This window comes from Cloeon dipterum, chromosome 2 (genome assembly GCF_949628265.1).
Source record: "Cloeon dipterum chromosome 2, ieCloDipt1.1, whole genome shotgun sequence".
Taxonomy (NCBI): Eukaryota; Metazoa; Arthropoda; class Insecta; order Ephemeroptera; family Baetidae; genus Cloeon; species Cloeon dipterum.
In genome coordinates, this window is record NC_088787.1 from 30,323,626 (window position 1) to 30,341,081 (window position 17,456).

The 17,456-nt window shown below is 38.4% G+C and overlaps 1 protein-coding gene across 6 annotated transcripts in view; it reads left to right on the plus strand.

Moving 5' to 3' along the window:
* Window positions 1–862: 862 nt before the first annotated feature.
* Window positions 863–17,456, plus strand: part of tup (LIM1_Isl and LIM2_Isl domain-containing protein tup) — a 45,989-nt gene continuing 29,395 nt past the window's right edge. For 4 of the 6 annotated variants that reach the window (XM_065478210.1, XM_065478211.1, XM_065478212.1 and 1 more), the window contains exon 1: window positions 863–1,271. In XM_065478210.1, coding sequence (XP_065334282.1) covers window positions 1,250–1,271 — 22 coding nt within the window. In that variant the 5' untranslated portion in view covers window positions 863–1,249. Of the gene's footprint in view, window positions 1,272–13,593; window positions 13,617–17,456 lie in introns of those variants that run through there. The other 2 variants (XM_065478214.1, XM_065478216.1) reach the window with 1 other exon arrangement.

Genomic DNA, 17,456 nt, shown 5'->3' on the forward strand with positions numbered 1-17,456 from the left:
TTTATACTGAGACTTTTGCTAAATTACAAACAAATAGACACAGAACATATATTATCACACTGGGTAAATTAACTGAGACAAATCTCCACGCACAGCATATAGCCCATATACACAACAGCCACCAGTGTCAGATTTTGGAAAAATGCTGCCAGCATAGAAGAAAAATTGCAAAAAATGGATTTGCATTTGTAAATTGTATTTTAATTTTTGACCACGAGAAATAATAATTTACAAACAAAATCTTAAAATATTATATTAACTGTTTCAAAAATTAAAGTATTTGTCGAACATTCAACAGCATTGTATTGCTCTTTGTCATAATTTGCACAAAATAAATATGCATGTCATTTGAGGGGCCAAATTCGGAAAGACCCGAATATTTGTGGGGTTTCCGCTTGTTTTTTTGCGCACAGTAAAATATAGGGGTGCCCTGCACTGCATCAGCCAATTTGGTTTACCGCCCTTCTCACAATGATGAGTTATAGTGTCACATTGATCCTTTAAAGCACTTCATTTTACAAATTTTGAAGTTGATCTACATTGCAAGAAAACCGTTGCGATTGCAAAAATTTCAGTTTTGGTCGCACGAGTGTTTACAATACGACTGACGCGGAAGGGGGTCAAGTATCGGCACTGATCGGCACTGCGGAGCCGGAGCAACCCCCGAGCCGCAGCAGGCAGGTCGCGAGGCAGGCGAGAGTGTGAGCGAGCGCGAGGCTGCGAGAGGAGCACTTCGTCATCATCGATCGAGAGCCATTTTACTTTTCATCGCCCGCCCTGCCGCTCATGCGTACGCCAATGCTGCCCGGGTGGGCGTGGCCAAGCGCGCGCACCTCGAGGGCCGGCTCGGCGTCGCGGCCACAGCTCGGGCGCATCAGTCAGTTCTCTCGGGTTGGTCTCGGCGCACGGCGAAACCCCGCTCGGTGCACGTCTGTCTGGCTCTGCCTGCCTGCCTGCTCCTGCTGCTGCAGCAAACATCAGCCACCTGGTTGCGCCCCTGCAGACGACAGTGGAGCCCCTCGGCCCGACGTGGTGGACGGCCACACCGTACGAGCAAGTTTTGCTTTGCCGTCCAGCGGCCGTAGTGTCCTCCCCATCGAACCCAGGCGACACCGGCCCGACCCTGGAGACCCTACACCCCGGCTTGCCCGCCACCGCGGTCTGCACCGCCGCCGTCCGCGGAGTTTTCTCCTCCTTGATCAACGTGGGGCCCAACAAGGGGCTAAAGTGTTCGCCCACCAAAGCAGAGATGGACATCGACGTCCCGCACAGTAAGTGCTGTCACTTTTTTACCTTTATTTTCACCCTGGACCGTGAGTGGGGTGAACGGGTGGTTTTGTCAAAGGGTTGACACATTAGTAACTCATGAATCTGGATTGGAGATTTTAAATTATTGAAACCACGATTATTCATCCTATTACTCTCATCAGTGCAATAGTCAATATTGGAGTGGAGACATTCACATAATTTGGAATTTGTCACAGAACAATTTAAGACATTAATTTGCCTTGTGGTAACGAAAATGTCAAAAAATTTTAGCGAAGCTAATGTGTACCACTTTCAAATATCTTTATTGGAATAAGATTACATATTAGCCAGGAAGATGTGATCGCACCACTATATACGCGAAAACGCAGCTAATTTTAAGCTTGTTAAAGGGACAGCTAAAAATGTGTGAAAAATTTTAATCGTTTTTCTGGATTTTCCAAGGAATTGATTCAGACAGTTAAACAGCTACACAGTCTAGAAAAACAACGCTTTCTTATTTTTGGTTTCAAATTTAAAAATTATGGCATCAACAGAAATCCCTCAGAAAGACACCCAAATTGCAAAATATAAAGATCTTTGATTTTAGATTAAAACTTTTGTTTATTTGAATTTTGCTGTCACATGCTGTACCTCATTGTCCTGTGATATATTCAATAAACCCTCTTATTTTTATGAAGTCGAAAGTGATTAAAAAATTAAATCTTTTGATATTTTTAGCGAATTTCGTATTTAATAAATTCGGAACACATGGAACTACATTTTAGTTCCATATATCCAAGTTGATTTTTAAACTTTGGTACTATGAGGACCGGACATAATTGGCACCTTTCACAAGTTTTTGTCTTCTTATGTTGTTTCCTGCTGGATGACCTTCAAAGAGTATCTAGACAAAAATATGAAGTAAATTAAAGGACACAAGCAGTGTGAATTTTAAAGCGTAAAAAGTCTGACTGAGATAGCGAGATCGTCAGAATTGTGTACTAACACTTAAAAAGTATTTTACTTAACAGACTGTAGGTGCTCGCGATGTGAACGCACGATAAATTTGTCTCTAGAAAAGGAGGAAGCTTTGCAGGTGTCCTCAGCGAGGTCTGCCGGTCGCATTTGGGTGTTGCGTTATATTATATATATGCGTAAATAACTTGAAGCGGCAAGGAAAGGAAATTGAAGGCAGGCAAAAAGTCGGTTGTGCCCGCATTTCCTTTCCAACCTGCTGCGTCCGCGAGGTGCAAAGTCTCGCGCGCACTGCGACTGCCGACCGGGTGACTTTTTCCTCGCTCTTTGCTCGCGCGCGGGGTGCATCAGGGCCGCTCGCGGGGGCCACCCGTGGGGCTCGTGCGATAGCCTCCAGCAGCCTGCATCCATTAGCCTGCATGCATCCCTGCGCCGAAAAGTGCTTTGAATGAGAACTACGCGCGCCTTGCTGTTTATCAGGGTTGAAGGAAAATGCGCCGCGCTCTTTTTTCCTTTTTAGGACGTACAAATAATGTCACATTGACGCACTCTATAAATGAGCCCACATGACCGCGCTCGACCCTGTTTGACACACAAGACAAGAAAATACACAATTGTTTGTCGGTGGATATTTCTCATCAATTGATTTCAAATCTGCAGGTTTCTCAATTTATCCAATTTATTTAATCCCCAATAAATAAGGTCAGCAGCCGACAGTTTCCAAAAAAATATTTCATAAATAATCCAATATCATTTTACACAGAATTTCGATAGATTGCCTCATAAAAATATCCGGCTCGGGTTTTGAAATTTTTGAATTAAATATATCACTTCAAAACGCATTTTATTACGGTTTAAATATGATTGTAACAAACTGAAACAAATCACTTCGCATAAAAGGTTTCATGGGAATTTCTGTTTTGCGTTGGCGTTGAATAGGGCTAGGGGGCATATCGTCCTGTCCAAGCGAAAGAATTAGCTCAATAGAGCATGAGAAATTAGCTTCTGAGGTGATTAGTGCGGTCATTAGACCGCTTATTTTGTGCCAAGTCATGCAGAAGGGAAGCAAAAGGCTGCTGGTAGGATCCACTGCAACCAGTTAATTTTATTCCCTTTGCTCAGGTAGAGAGAGAGAAAAATGTAATATCGTAAAATAGGCGCGAGAGAAGAAGAGAGACGCGCCGGCTTTTCTCCCTTCTGAATAAACACAACTCTTTATGGATTAGGTCGTGCTGAGAGTCGGGAAATAAAATGAAAAAATAAATTCCCCAGTTTTATGCTTAAATAAATGTCGTGTTAATGAAGCCCTAAAATGACCATCGCCCGCCTAATGAAGAGCAATGAGACCGCCGCATTTTGGCTTCCGTTTGTTATGTAGCACACTGCACGGGAAAATTATTTATATTATTTCATCGCTATTCACACCGGTGCCTTTTATTGGTCAATTAAGTTGGTCGTCATAAACCAGTGAACAAATTTTCAAGACGGAATTAACTGATGAGCTAATGTGCAAATTTTTGTCGTAATTAATGACAAAAACAGATATGCGGGTGAAAAAATTATTTGGCCCTCTGCCTCGTGTATTTGCAAACCGCACATTATAAAAGCGTCATCGGTATTAATCACTCAGTTATTTTGTTTATTAAACACACGTTGATTGCTTTGCGATAATATTATGTGATATATTTGTTAAAGGGAAAATAATCGATAGCAATTTTATAAAAAATTCTCGCTTTATATAATTTCAGTTTTGCGATATGATCACTTCGTAAGCGCTTTGAGATAATTTCTATAACTCAAGAAGTAAATTCTTCTGAATTCTTTGATTGTGAAAAAATAGGATTTTTTATTATGTTTTATTTTTTGTTGCATTGCAGTTGGGGGCAAATTATTGGAATGTATAACCAACTATGACCTAACCTAATGTTAATAATGGAGATTATTATATTATATATTAGCTCATCTGAAAATTTTTAATTGAGCTTGAATATATATGCACAAAATACTTTTATAGAAACCACGGTTTTTTATTTTCAAAATGATTTTGCTATTAACGGATAATTAAAATCGGAAGTATAGAACAAAATTTTGGAAGTTTAGTGAAGTAATATTTAATTATAGTTCTCAAAGAGGTAATTCAAATGACAAAATAAATTACCTCTTCCCCGTCAAAAACCAAAAAAAATTAAATTTGAACGCTTTCACATACAAAGGGAAAGGTATAATAAGAAAACGACAACTTTTTCTAGGAATTATTTAAATCTCGAATAGCCATACAACTTTTAGGATTAAATAGATAATAGTTCCAGAGGTTGTGTTTATCACAGTTAGAACATTACCTTCCCTGTTAGTACGAGCATTAAAATTTTTTTTAAGTGGTTCAAGATTATTTTGGAAAAGAACAAAAAATTGATTTTTCGAAATCAAATCTTTACATATTGCTTCTTTCATGAGTAACTGAATCTTAATTGTCTTTTTAAAAATATGAAAATTTATAAAAATTGAAACGCGCAAAAATTCACATTTCGATTTCCGTTGAGAATAAATAGTTGTTTAGTAGCATCGCGCTAATTGAGAGTAAGCAAAACCTGAACACAGCGATTATTATTTACAGTTAGCTTATGTTTTGAAGCTGAAGATATTAACGTGAATTTCACCTCAGCATGTTTTTCTAACAAATCAGCACCTTTTCTCGGTAAAATTTTTGGTTAATTAGATAGAATCCCACGCGTGCAGCCCGTTCCCTAAAGCGTATTTTAAAATGCAATAATTAAAGACCGCAATGCGTATATAACGCAGGAACGTGCGTATGGATTTGAATTTTACAATCTCCTTCTGAGAACCCTGGAAATACTTTGATGGTGAAAATGGTGAATATTCCTTATTCTGCTTGGTTGATTATTTTATATAAACACGAAAAGTGTGTTTTGATTGGTACAAAATTCCATGAGTTAGATGATTTTTCTCTCCGACGACCTCGATAAATAATTCCGAGAGGCCGCGGCACATTCATCTATTTTTTCTCCGAACGCATCAATAATTCCTTATTTGAATAATGTTTTGAATAGCAGCTGATGGTTTTGAAAATGGACGCTCCAAGTAAATAAAACATTCGTGAAGCTGCCTGCTTGTGTTTTCTTTTTATTGTGATCGCGTGATCCTATAATGTAGCCAATCACACAACGTTGCTCTCGTATAATAATAACGCAAACTATATATATTGGAACTAAGCTGAAACAGGCCGTGTAATTAAAAAATAGCACGCAAAAGAATTTTTATATATAATAATGGATATTTTAAAATTTTCCAATGGCAGTCGATACCAACAGAAGGAAACGTTCCGGTCTAACATGAAATATTTTGCCTGAAACGAGTTTGATTTCATGAAATTAGAATAAAATGACCAATAAAAATCATTCAATGTAATATATATATAGCCTCATTTTCGACAGCCGAGTATCGGTTTTGACCATGATAAATATATTTAAAAAATAGGCAATTTTCATCCAATGGTGTTACAGTTTTTGGTGGTATCTTTGATGAGACGAATCGATTAAAATGTAATTTTCTAATTTTTGGCCAAACCCTGGTTTTGAATATTTTTTACGCAAGGTACAAAACAAATTGATAGCTTCAAGCTCGTCAACAAATACAATCATTTTTTTAACTACCTTTTTGCGATGACTTCAAAACAGTTCAGCAATTTTGGCAATATTTAATTATTTTGTAAAATTATTTTATATTTCAGCAAAACTAAATTTATTAAGTTTTAGGATTTTAAGAATATTGTTCAATTTTACATTAAGTTTAAAAAGAATAATCTAAAATTAAAATCATGACGGTTGAACCAAAATTTTATTTTAAAATTATTTTAAAGTTTTTGCTCTCACAAATTTGTACATAGTTCATAACGTGAAATTAATTCATCGAGGTTTTAACATGCAACGCACATTATTATTGCTTGTTTATTCTCACCAAAAGATATGTATATACATATGTTAAAAATTAAAAAACAATTTGTCAAAAACTAAAAATAAAAATATAAAGCACAGTGAGAAAAGGCACCATTCCTGGCAAACATCTCGCTAAGACTCTACCCAGGAGGGCAGAGCGGAAGAAAGATTAATTTGTTTATTGGAAACTCGAAATTATTGAAATTAACATTAAAAACTTTGCTGTACAGAACTGAGAACACTAATAAAAAGTGAGCGCGCATAGTTTCAATCTAATATTTTTAATTTCCATCGCGCTCCATTCGCGACTCCTGCTACGGAAATATATATTTTTCAATTTTTAAAATTGATAACATTAGTCAATGCGGTAGTGATATAGGGGAAAACTTCGTATGTTCAAACGCGCGTGTTGTGTGGCAATCGAACTGGAAAAACGTAAAAAGCGATGCTGCTGTGTCCTGTTTTGAGAGAAGAGGAACGAACAGTGTGAAATGTGGCACCCGTTTGTGGGCAATTTCCTCTCCATCCGGTTAGAAAATTTGCTGAAATTTTCATGTCCGTGGACGATATTCTATGTAGCATAAATAGTGAGTAATAGTGATATTTCCTGACAAAATAATGACGAATAATTTAATATTAAATATACATTACTATTATTCATATTTACATAAGCATATTATAGACTTAGTCTATTATCATTTTTTTTAGCAACAATGAGTTGAATTAGTTCATTTTGCTAGTTTTACTATCAGGGGAAAAATAATCTAAAACAAAAATTAATAGGAAGGTTAAAAACTATAGTTTTATCCCTATTACATTGAAGTAGCTTCACTGCTATGTGTTTTAACGCAATGATGTCTGCAAGATTTTTCGCCATTTTCACAGCAAATTTAATGCTGATGAGTAATGACAGGATGCAAAAGCAATTTGAAACCGACTATTTAAATTTCTCTCCCATTCATAAAGAACAGGAGCTGCCGGGTTCGTATAAATAATATTCTTTCAAGTCATCATCTTTAGCAGCAAAAAGCCAGCACGTTTCCTTCTTTCGCGTCATTCTCCGTTTTCATTTTTTTTTTTTTTATCAGCGAGGGAGGAAATTCGGTGCAATTTCTGCGCACGTCCTCTCTTGAATAAGTTAGAAGGAGATGCAGCGAGGGCTCAATTATGTTGGAGATGAAGTCCTTTTTCTCTCTCGGCTCGCGAACACGTGAAGAGAGCTACGAGAGGATGAGCCAACGAAGAAAAGTAAAGGGCCACTTCCTCTCGCTCATTGTCTTGCTGCTTGGCTGGGCTCGAAACTCAGGCCAATTTTAATCCCACACCGAAACCACACACGCGCGCGCGAGCATTATTTTTGATTCGAAACGAGGGCCAAAAAACGACGCGTCATCCTTGTAAAAGGCAAAAAAGAGCTACGGCTTGGTGCAAAGAGTGCCCAACATTCCACAACCGCAGCTTTGCGGAAATAGCAAATTTAATTTTTCACGTGTTGCTTTACTATTCCCGTCTGATTGTTATGGAAATTAGCGGCGCGCAGCTAATTGGGGCTGCTGAAGCATCCTTTTTAATTGCCATTGTGTGCAGACTGATGTATTAATTATTTGTGTTTTTACCCACTGATGCGTGTCTCTGTTTTCGAACGTCCCACGCCGTTTTTCAAACTTCTCCATTTTACAGTCACCATATTATTTGTAGAAAGGCATGCAATTATTTCTATTGGAGGGTTTAGACTGAAAATATAAATTTCCACACTTTTTAAAAAGACAAAGGACTACAAAAATGTTTTTGTGCATCAAAATTCAATTAAAAATTTTCATCCTAATTATTTTGTAGAAGTGACAAAACCGGCATTCAAATTATTTTTATAATTGTCAGGTTATTATTTCCCTGATCTTTAGATAGGTCGATTCGGCGCTCTAAATTAAACCTTTATACCGGCTTTGTGCGAATCTTGAGGAACTAAGTAATACTGACAGTCTGTGTATATGCCTGCGGAAATAGATATTATTTTATAACATATAGCTTCCCGCCATGTATCTATTTGGGGTCAACATAGTCGTGTTTCAAAATACACAGCATTCCATTGGTGAAATCTACGAATAAAAATCTGCTATACAAATAGAGTACTCCGGTAACACGCTTAGCCAGATTCATTAATAAATGATCAGAACGCTCAATCAACTTTGCGCATTATCCGTGATTAATAATTCTGTGACTACCAAACAGCGTTTAATATCAATAATCCGCCAGCCATAGAATCAATCATGGTGATTTTGATGAATGGCGATTTCGGAAGTTTCCGCGCGGCGAGAGCGGCAAAATCAATAAGCGCCGGTCCTCAGCGTCCAGCTCGCATAATCAATTCAAATCGGGCGGCAATGCGACCAGCAATTTGTCTTTGGAAATCCTACTGGTCCGCCTACAAGCGCAATAAATTCAAATTGGCAGCGCGGCGAGTACAAACACAGCACAGACAGGATGACATCAATATTATAAATCGGTATCAAGCCTCGTCTGGTACACACTCACACACACACACGAAAACGCGCCCGCTCCAAGGTTACAGCATGAAAAAATGCAGCTCAGGTCCATTCAGGTCACCCATTCATTTTCAGCTGCCTTTCCCTAGAACAGGCGAAGGGATCCTTTTTATAATTGGCTCGTAGGGTGAGTCATCCACATGAGATTTTGTCTGCGTTTTCTATCTTTTTACAGTCGAGGGGTTGTGAGAAAATGCTTCTATAGTGAATATTTTATTATGGCAGTGCAAGGTTGAAGTATCAGCTGCTTTCTCATGAACAAAACTCGCTGAAAATTTGAGAGATGCACGCTAAAAATATGCATATCTTGGACGTGAGACTTTATTTCTATACAAACTGCTGCAGAAAATGCGTTAATATGTTTAATAAAATGCTTTATTATGTAGCGAAGCGCAAATAATTTTACGATTGCAAAAAAGAATAGGCTCTTTGAAGCTATATATAATGGCGAATTTGTATTAATTTGAACAATGCATTTCGGTAGAGCATGTATAATAAAAAACAATCAAAAATCCTCTTTGCTTTCAAAGTGGTCCAGCGATGTGCTTTCCGCTGGTTCCGCTAAATTAATATTTTTGCCTTGAAACTTCAAACAAAAAAGGTTTTGTGAGCTGTGTATATGAATATATTTTTCACATCCCCTGAAGGCGTTGACCTTATTGTTAGACTTACGCATCGTGCCTTTGAGGAAGGTGCAACCCCTACCTGGCGCCTTTATTTGTGTTAAGACACGACCCGTCTTTTTTTTACTGCAGCAACGTCGCCGAGATTCGTGTTTTTCGGGCGGCTGAAAGAATGAGAGATATCGCGGTCCATTGAGGAGTTGGAAAAGGAATGGGAAAATCAAACAAAGAGGATGCTGGCCGCGCGGAGAGAGTAAGCGCGCACCAGCCGAGGCAGCCACCTCAATAAAAATTAACTGCGCGCTAGAACAACAGCAGCATCCTGTTTTGTGAGCCGCCTTTCATCCGACCTGACTCTGCCTGCTGTCCAAATAGAAAATCAATATTAGGAAACTGCGCCGCCGCTCCTCGGTGCAAGTGAGTAATTTTTATTGGACTCGCCTAACTGCCATAAGCTTATTATTTGGCCCTTGTTTCGTGAGACAATTCGCCTCATTTAAGCTCATTCATTGATGATTTAGGGTTTCAAGGTCGTTTTTTATGTACTCCACTTGTAACTTGAGGTTCCGAAACAAAAAGGGACTGAACATCTAAGCTAAAGAAATCTATCTTAATTAAATCATAATTTAGCTGCTGTTTGCGAAAAGAGGAGCACAAACTCAAATGGCCTTGATGCAATACTAATAATATATAATAACTGGTGGTAAATCTGAATTAGTTAACTAAAATTCCCACAAATGTGAATCGTAAATTTGAAATGGACTTGCTATTACGAATGCGTTGTCAAGCAAAATAAACAATTCTGAAAATTATACAACCTGGAAAACCCATAAATTTCCGGATAGCTGACGAGGGTTTAACAAGACTTAGTCGAGGTGCTTGCACAAAATAACGAAAGCATTTTTTTTGCACTTGGTACGGATACGGATATTTTTGGGCATTCAATATTTTATAAATTATTAATTGATTCTTATTTGAAATTTATTTTTTAAACAATTTAGTAGGTTTTCCTAACATTTTTCATAGCTATTGCATACATATCTATAGATGTGATTCGAATAATTTTCCATTTTTCAATGAAATAAAAACCAACTTGCAGTTTCTCATAAATAAAAACCATAGACGGTTTAATATATTGGCAGCCGTTCAGAAAAATGATCCGTCTCCGTGAGCGTGAATAATCGTCGCACGGTATACGCCTTTAATTCACTGAGAAAACTGACGCGGCTTCAACTTACACGCGCGTAGCAAAAATGTCCAGTTAATTAATTAACCCAATTATCACGGCTTGATATCTGGAGGCGATTTTGCGCCGCGTCACGTTTCCCATTTCCGCCCTCTGGTGACTCCGCAGACTGTGCGACATTCCTGGCTGAAATTAGCAGATTTCCAAAACAAATATTCACTAGCCGAGAGGTCGGTGTATAATTTCGCGAGGCGAAAATTTATACACTGGATGCTTACATATATATATTTTAGTGGAGCATTAATTAGCAAAAACGGCGTGTCTCCTGGGCTGCTGTGCCGCCGCTCTTTTTTTCTCGGGCTGCTTTTCGAAATGGCCATAATAACCAAATGAAATAGCAGCGCGGCAGCCGCACCAGTCAGTGTGTATGTGCGCGCGGAGAAGGCGGCTATGTTAATTACCACTCGATCTCTCACATGTTCTTTTGATCCGCGCCGCATCTGCTGCCACGTATCTCTCCCCGCTCTTTCGATAGTAACACACGCTCTCTCGCATATATAGAGGAATGAACGACAACGCCAACACCACTGTGTTAAATTTTTATTTTCTTTTTATACATATTTTATTCCTTTCGGTTTGTGTGTGTGTGTGTGTGTGTGTGTGTGCAGCGCGGAGGAAAGAGCCAGGCGGCTGCGAGTATTGAGGCCGCGCGCGTTTTATACATACACAGGCACACACGTAGTATTACACAATAATGACGTGGTCACTCGACCTTTGTCGCGCACCGTGCCGCTCCGACCCCACAGTTACAGCTGGAAATAAAGCATTTGCGCTGCTGGATTTGTCTTATAAACCAATTAAAAGTTTGGCGTGCGCGCCTCTGATCCAAACTCCTATGACGTTAAGGAGAGCCAAAAAGTTTTTCCTTCTTCTTTAATATCGTTCTAACATCGCACAATTGGTTCGAATGAAATTGATAATAGATCGTTGGTGGGGATTCTGCAAATATTTTTATAGATGCATTTTGGGTGAACTGGAAAATATGTTAATAATTTTGTTCAATGAGCGGCAAAAAATAAAAACGTGCTATATTATAGCTAAAAGCAGATCTCTCTACAATGGATAATAATTTAATTCACTCTTAAACTAATCTCAACCATGAAAATTAAAAACGATTATTCGCATAAAATCTTGGGTGCCTCGGTAAATTACATGATATGATTATGTTTTTATTTAAATTTGAATCAATATCTTCCTACATGTGGAAAAGTTAAATTATTGAATGAAAGCCTTGTTAAACACTAAAAGTGTATACAACAGACAACACAAATATAAGGATATCGCACACGGCCGTTATCACTGCTCGTTTTTGCTTTGGTGGCCGTATAGACAGGGTAAAATTATTACACAATTTGCAATCACTTGCGCAGGAGGTCACTTTTTTACAGATTAAATAGTAAAACACGTGACAAGCGTATAAATTAATTAATTAATATTTTTTTAATCTATCGAGACATCAGCATTGCACTAACTAACTTTGGAGTATTGATTATCTTGAAAATTGTTGAATTTCAAATTGCCGTGTGTTTATTTGCACCAAGCAGAGGTAAAATTACTGATTACTTGTTAGCAAAACACGTATAATTGGTCTAATAATATGCAATCAAGGACCCAAATAAACGCTTCGCACTGTGTTCTTATTTCCATACTCCCCTTTATAGCAGTTCCGAAAGAGGGGCATTAAATTTGCTTCGCCCGCCTGTGATGTGTGATTCAGTCTGAGCGAGGCTGCGTGTGTGGTACATAATTGTGAATATGTACTTTATTGCCCTAGCCGATGGACGGCCGCATGGGTCATATAGGGTACCTTACAGAGTGTGTACACCTCTGCGGAGCAAGTCATTGTTCGAAAAAGAGCCGCGCGCGCATATTGGCCTATCTCTGCATTCCAGCCCAGCACACACAACACAGCACATACAATGCATATGTACCTACATTTTCAATAGGCTGCTTGCTCTCTCTCTCTCTCTCTCTCTCTCTCTCTCTCTCTCTCTCTCTCTCTCTCTCTCTCTCTCTCTCTCTCTCTCTCTCTCTCTCTCTCTCGCTCTCGCTCTCGCTCTTTCTGGTCTGTGCCAAGCGGCAGCCGGTTCTTTTTGTATGAAAATAAAAGGGCTGAAAAGTTTTTCATTCACAAGTTCTCTGCAGCCGCCGCCGGACCAATAAATTATTGGGCAAGTGAGAGAGGCAGTGCACTGCGCGCTGAGTATGAATATGTGCTGCGGCGTATGTATATAAAATTTTATCCTCTCTTGTATAGCCCGCGCACACTCACAATTTTACTTCTTCTCTTGCCTTTGCGTAATTACAGACACATTACGCCGCGCCGTACACATTTATTTTTATGCTGTGCTTCGCGATGCAAGTTGAATTACTCTCCGCCGCGCGAGTTAATTTATTATGTTGCTTAATTTGTTTAGCAATATTTTAATCACGAGTGGCGGAGTGTAATGAAATCATTCAGGTCATCTTCTTCAACGTGAGAAGGGTAAACGGATATTTTTTTGCATTTTTTAATTTGAACTTCAAGCATTTTTTGGGGGGAGAGGGGTGTGGATTATTTTCTGGGATTTTGCTGAAATTTTTATATGATTGAATGACACTGTTTAAAAACCGGAATAGGAGTCGTTCTCTTAAGCTCATACGCACATATATAGGTATTTCCTAATGGAAAGTTTATATATTTAACAGCAAGATTTGCAATAAAATTTTAAGATGATTGGTTTGAGTGCTACTGCTGCTGCTAACGTTTTTAAGAAACCTGAGAAATGTCTAAAAAATTCATGCAGCGAATTTAAAGGAAAATAAAGAACAATAATTTTTACTATTTATCGAATTCGTGTTTTTTTATCAGTCAGTAAAGGCGCCAACATTTAAATAAAAAAAATTGTTTAGGGTGGGTGTAATCCTGCCTCCTACAGCAAGCATGCGCTACTTTTGGGGGAGCAGTATATAATTTTGAAAGACGGATCACGAGCTTCTTTCCTTTTCTTAGTTATTTACGGTAGACCAACGTGCATGGATGTCCAAGGTGAGTTTTTCAAGCTTAAATTACATTTAAAATGATTTTATGTGTGCCCATGGTATTGTTTTTATCACTTACAAACTATATACAGCATTTTTCTTTCGACCAATCGACTAAAATTTAACCAACTCAGTGAATCCGAATCGAGTTAGTGTATGATTCTTAGAAATAGATTAATATTTTATCAAATTGAATCCATTTATTTTGATTATCACATTGTCGCATAGGCAGCTAATTTGTAAGGAAAATGTGGAAAATTATCACTCGCGTTCTACCAGCGTACTCATAAGAGCCGTTTTATGACGCAGAGGCCCAAAAATATAATCCTTAAACTTTTATTGCTTGGCCAGCATATCCCTCGCTGCTTTTTCTGAATGCAGCGCGCACATTATTTACGATGAAATTATATTACTCTCACACACACACGTATACACATCGGATTTGAAATTCGTATAATACGAATAAAGGAGGAAAATAATAATTTGGAGGTTTTCCATAAGCTGGCATAAGTGTTTTTGTATAATATTTAGTTATGGAACTAATCCCTTTAAGCGGGCGAAGCCAATAAAAAATATAATTTATCGCCTGATACACTATTTAGCGAAATCTCTCCATAATCTACATGTCTCGCTGGGCGCGAATCAGAATTTAAAATTCGCTCATGGTTTGCAAAGCTGCGTAATAAAAAACAAGTCATAAAAGAACTCGCGACTTGATTATACTCAAATACGAGTAATCGTTACTTATTCAAGTGGCAAATTGGTCCATTCATAATTCACATTGAAACGTTCACAGGTTAATATAAGGATTAATCTAAAACATATGGAATTCTCGGATTTAAAAAAAACTTTTGACAATACGAAGAAACAAACCAATCAGAAGTTACACCACGAGTCATCGGTGAGAAAATCTAGCTGCTGAGATTATCACTGCTGACTTGCAGTGTAAATACTTAAACCTTTTCTAGAAATTTCATTAGAAATATTACTCAACAGTTGCATCAAACACATACTTGTAAAATCTCGCCTGAAAGCCTAAAAAAATGCATTTACTCAGCAAATGAAATTGAAAATTGAAATATAATACCACAACCATTACTGTATTTTATATATACTTCTGGCCACAACTGAAGAGCTGAAACACCCGCTTTTCAGAGATTTAATTTCTCCTTTCTAAATTACACATCAATACCTCTCTACATTAATTATCACGCAGAGTTCAGCCATTCGTTAATTTTAAATATTATACCTAGGAAGCTTTAAATTTTAAAAACCAACGCCACCATACCATATAAAATTTCTAGCTACGAAATATTTTAAGTCAATAATACCAACTCCAACTCATAATTTAAAAAAAATAACGTTTGAGAAACGACTGATTATAATGTGCACCATAAGCGGTGTAGGAAACTTAGTCTCTCGTCACATGTTTGGGACGTAAATCATCACTAGTGCCTGTGGAAAATAATACCATCCGTGTAAGGGCACCTGCTGAGAGAGGCCAGTGGGGGACCCTCATATTATAATACACGCTCGCAGCAGCCCAACTACTGGTCTTGGTCGCTGCGCCCGCGGCGAGAAAGATGCTGACAGTGGAGCCGGCGTAGCACAGAGAATTTCGAGAACAGGAAACTGCCGCAGTGAAAATTTAATTAGGCAACCAATTAATCAGGCGAAAAGCAAGGCGGCATAATAAATAAGTAAGGCGTGGGCCCACGTAGGTGTGCTCTTTTCACGGGTGTTTGAATCAGGTGCGCCTCCGACGCCGCCGGCCGCGGCCAAATCAATAACAGACCAAAACAATCGCCCGCCAGAATGGGTTTAGATTCATTCATTTGAAATAATCGAAGTGACACTCCGGAGACTGTTTTTGCAATCTTGTTTCGATCGTTTTTGCACAAAGAAGATGTTTCAATTTGATCGATTACTCGCCTTTTTTCCCATGAGCGATCACTAACGAATTTCAAAATTTAATTTGCATGCAGGCACTTCCGCTCTGATTCCCGTGCCTGTTTTTGATATTAATTAATGAAGTAGTAAACTCAATATTCAATTCAAGTTTTAGATGCGAATAAGGTTTGTGATGTATGACAGTAATTTATATCTATACGATAATTTTACAGACGAATGAGTAACTGTAACAAGTAAGCTTTTAATTGGTGCTGCCTGATCACTCGTGTTCAATGTTGCAAAATAATAAATAGCTCAGAGCGAAATCCAGAAGCCATAACGCGCCTTGACCTGTTGAAAGTCACGAGCTCTTGAATTGAAAAAGGTGGCTACAAAAATCAGACAGATATCACGGTCGCGGGTTATGAAAAGGACTGGCACAAAGGGAGAAACATAAATATAGTGGCCGCACATTATCTGTTAGTGTGTGCCATCGTATATATATTTATATTTGGAGGTGCTGCTGCGCGAGCAAGGAATTAAGAAGATTCTTTTTCACACACGCACACAAGGAGCAAAGCCGTTGCTGCCGAGAAGATAATAAAATAAATAGTATATACGTGAGGGGGGCTGAATAAATCATTGACATATCAAGATCAAGACAAATATGACATAATCCCAAATTAAGCCGAGTTGTATTTGCCTCCTGTATTATATTTTTGAGCTGCTCGCTGCAAAAGGGAAAAATAAAGAAGTGGCCCTCTCCGCGCAGCACACCTGATAAAAAAGAAAGAAGAATTTTTCTTCTCGTCCGTAATTTTGGTTCGCTCGAGTCACCTGCGACGGAATTAACATCATCTCGTGTCTGTGTGTGATCATAGGAGCTGCGCGCCTAATCTGCTTGTACACAAGGCGCCAACTTGGCGGACTCCAAGAGGGAACCTTTTCACTCAACAAATTTAAGGGTCCACGCACCTCAATAAAGAAACTGTGTGCAATATTCGTCTGCCATTGTTCCATCCCAAGACGATGCTGCTATAAATAAAATAATTTATTCAGAACCTCCGCTGCAAAACGTGTCAGGGTTTAGGTATTACCCTAAAATCTCCACCGAGACAAAGGCCTGACCCTGTCAAAATATTTTAGTACCCCCCTATAAAATTATGACAGATTGAACCATAATAGAGGTGCATATAATAAAAGGGAAAGTTTTTTCTGAGAGGGATATTTTTAAATATTTTGTCTACCGGCATTTGAGTCATAAATGAATATTTCTAACATAGAGTGTGGATGTAATATCAGTGGTGTCACAACATCCCATATAGACTTATTTGTCTCATTTGTTTAACGTGGCATAATATTTTAATTTAAATTACTTCAAAATACAGGAAACTATGCTCACCTGTTTGAAACCTGCTTGATTTCTATTACAAATGTGTTTTTTTTCATCGTCCCATTCATCACGAGGTGTAATCATTTCATTTAAAAACGTGAACTCCAACCTTTGAAAGATGTTTTCCCAATAATTTCAACAAACAAGGCAGTGATTTCACTGAAATGAAACAAGGTATGACGACGGATGTAAAACTCAGTGGATGGAATTTACTGATCTACACAGGAAGAACTTGTGTGTGTGTGTTTCTTGAAATCAACCTAACAGACTGCGTTTCATTCAATATCCATATTTGTTGAGTTACGAGAGTTATATTTTTCCCCACTTCCTCGGGCAACAGTCGCCAACTCAAAACAGAACTGCAGCGTGATTAACATAAATTTCCATTTTTGCAGCTGAAAAGACGCCGCGCTGCTAATTTTTACGTTACGTCCTCCGCACGCGTGCATTTATCATTGCGAACGTATAAAAAAGTATCGACTTTGGCGACGCCGGCGTTGTAAAGTATAATTTTTATGATCGGCTTGGAGAGCCCACGAGAGAGGGCATGCAGCAGCAGCGCGT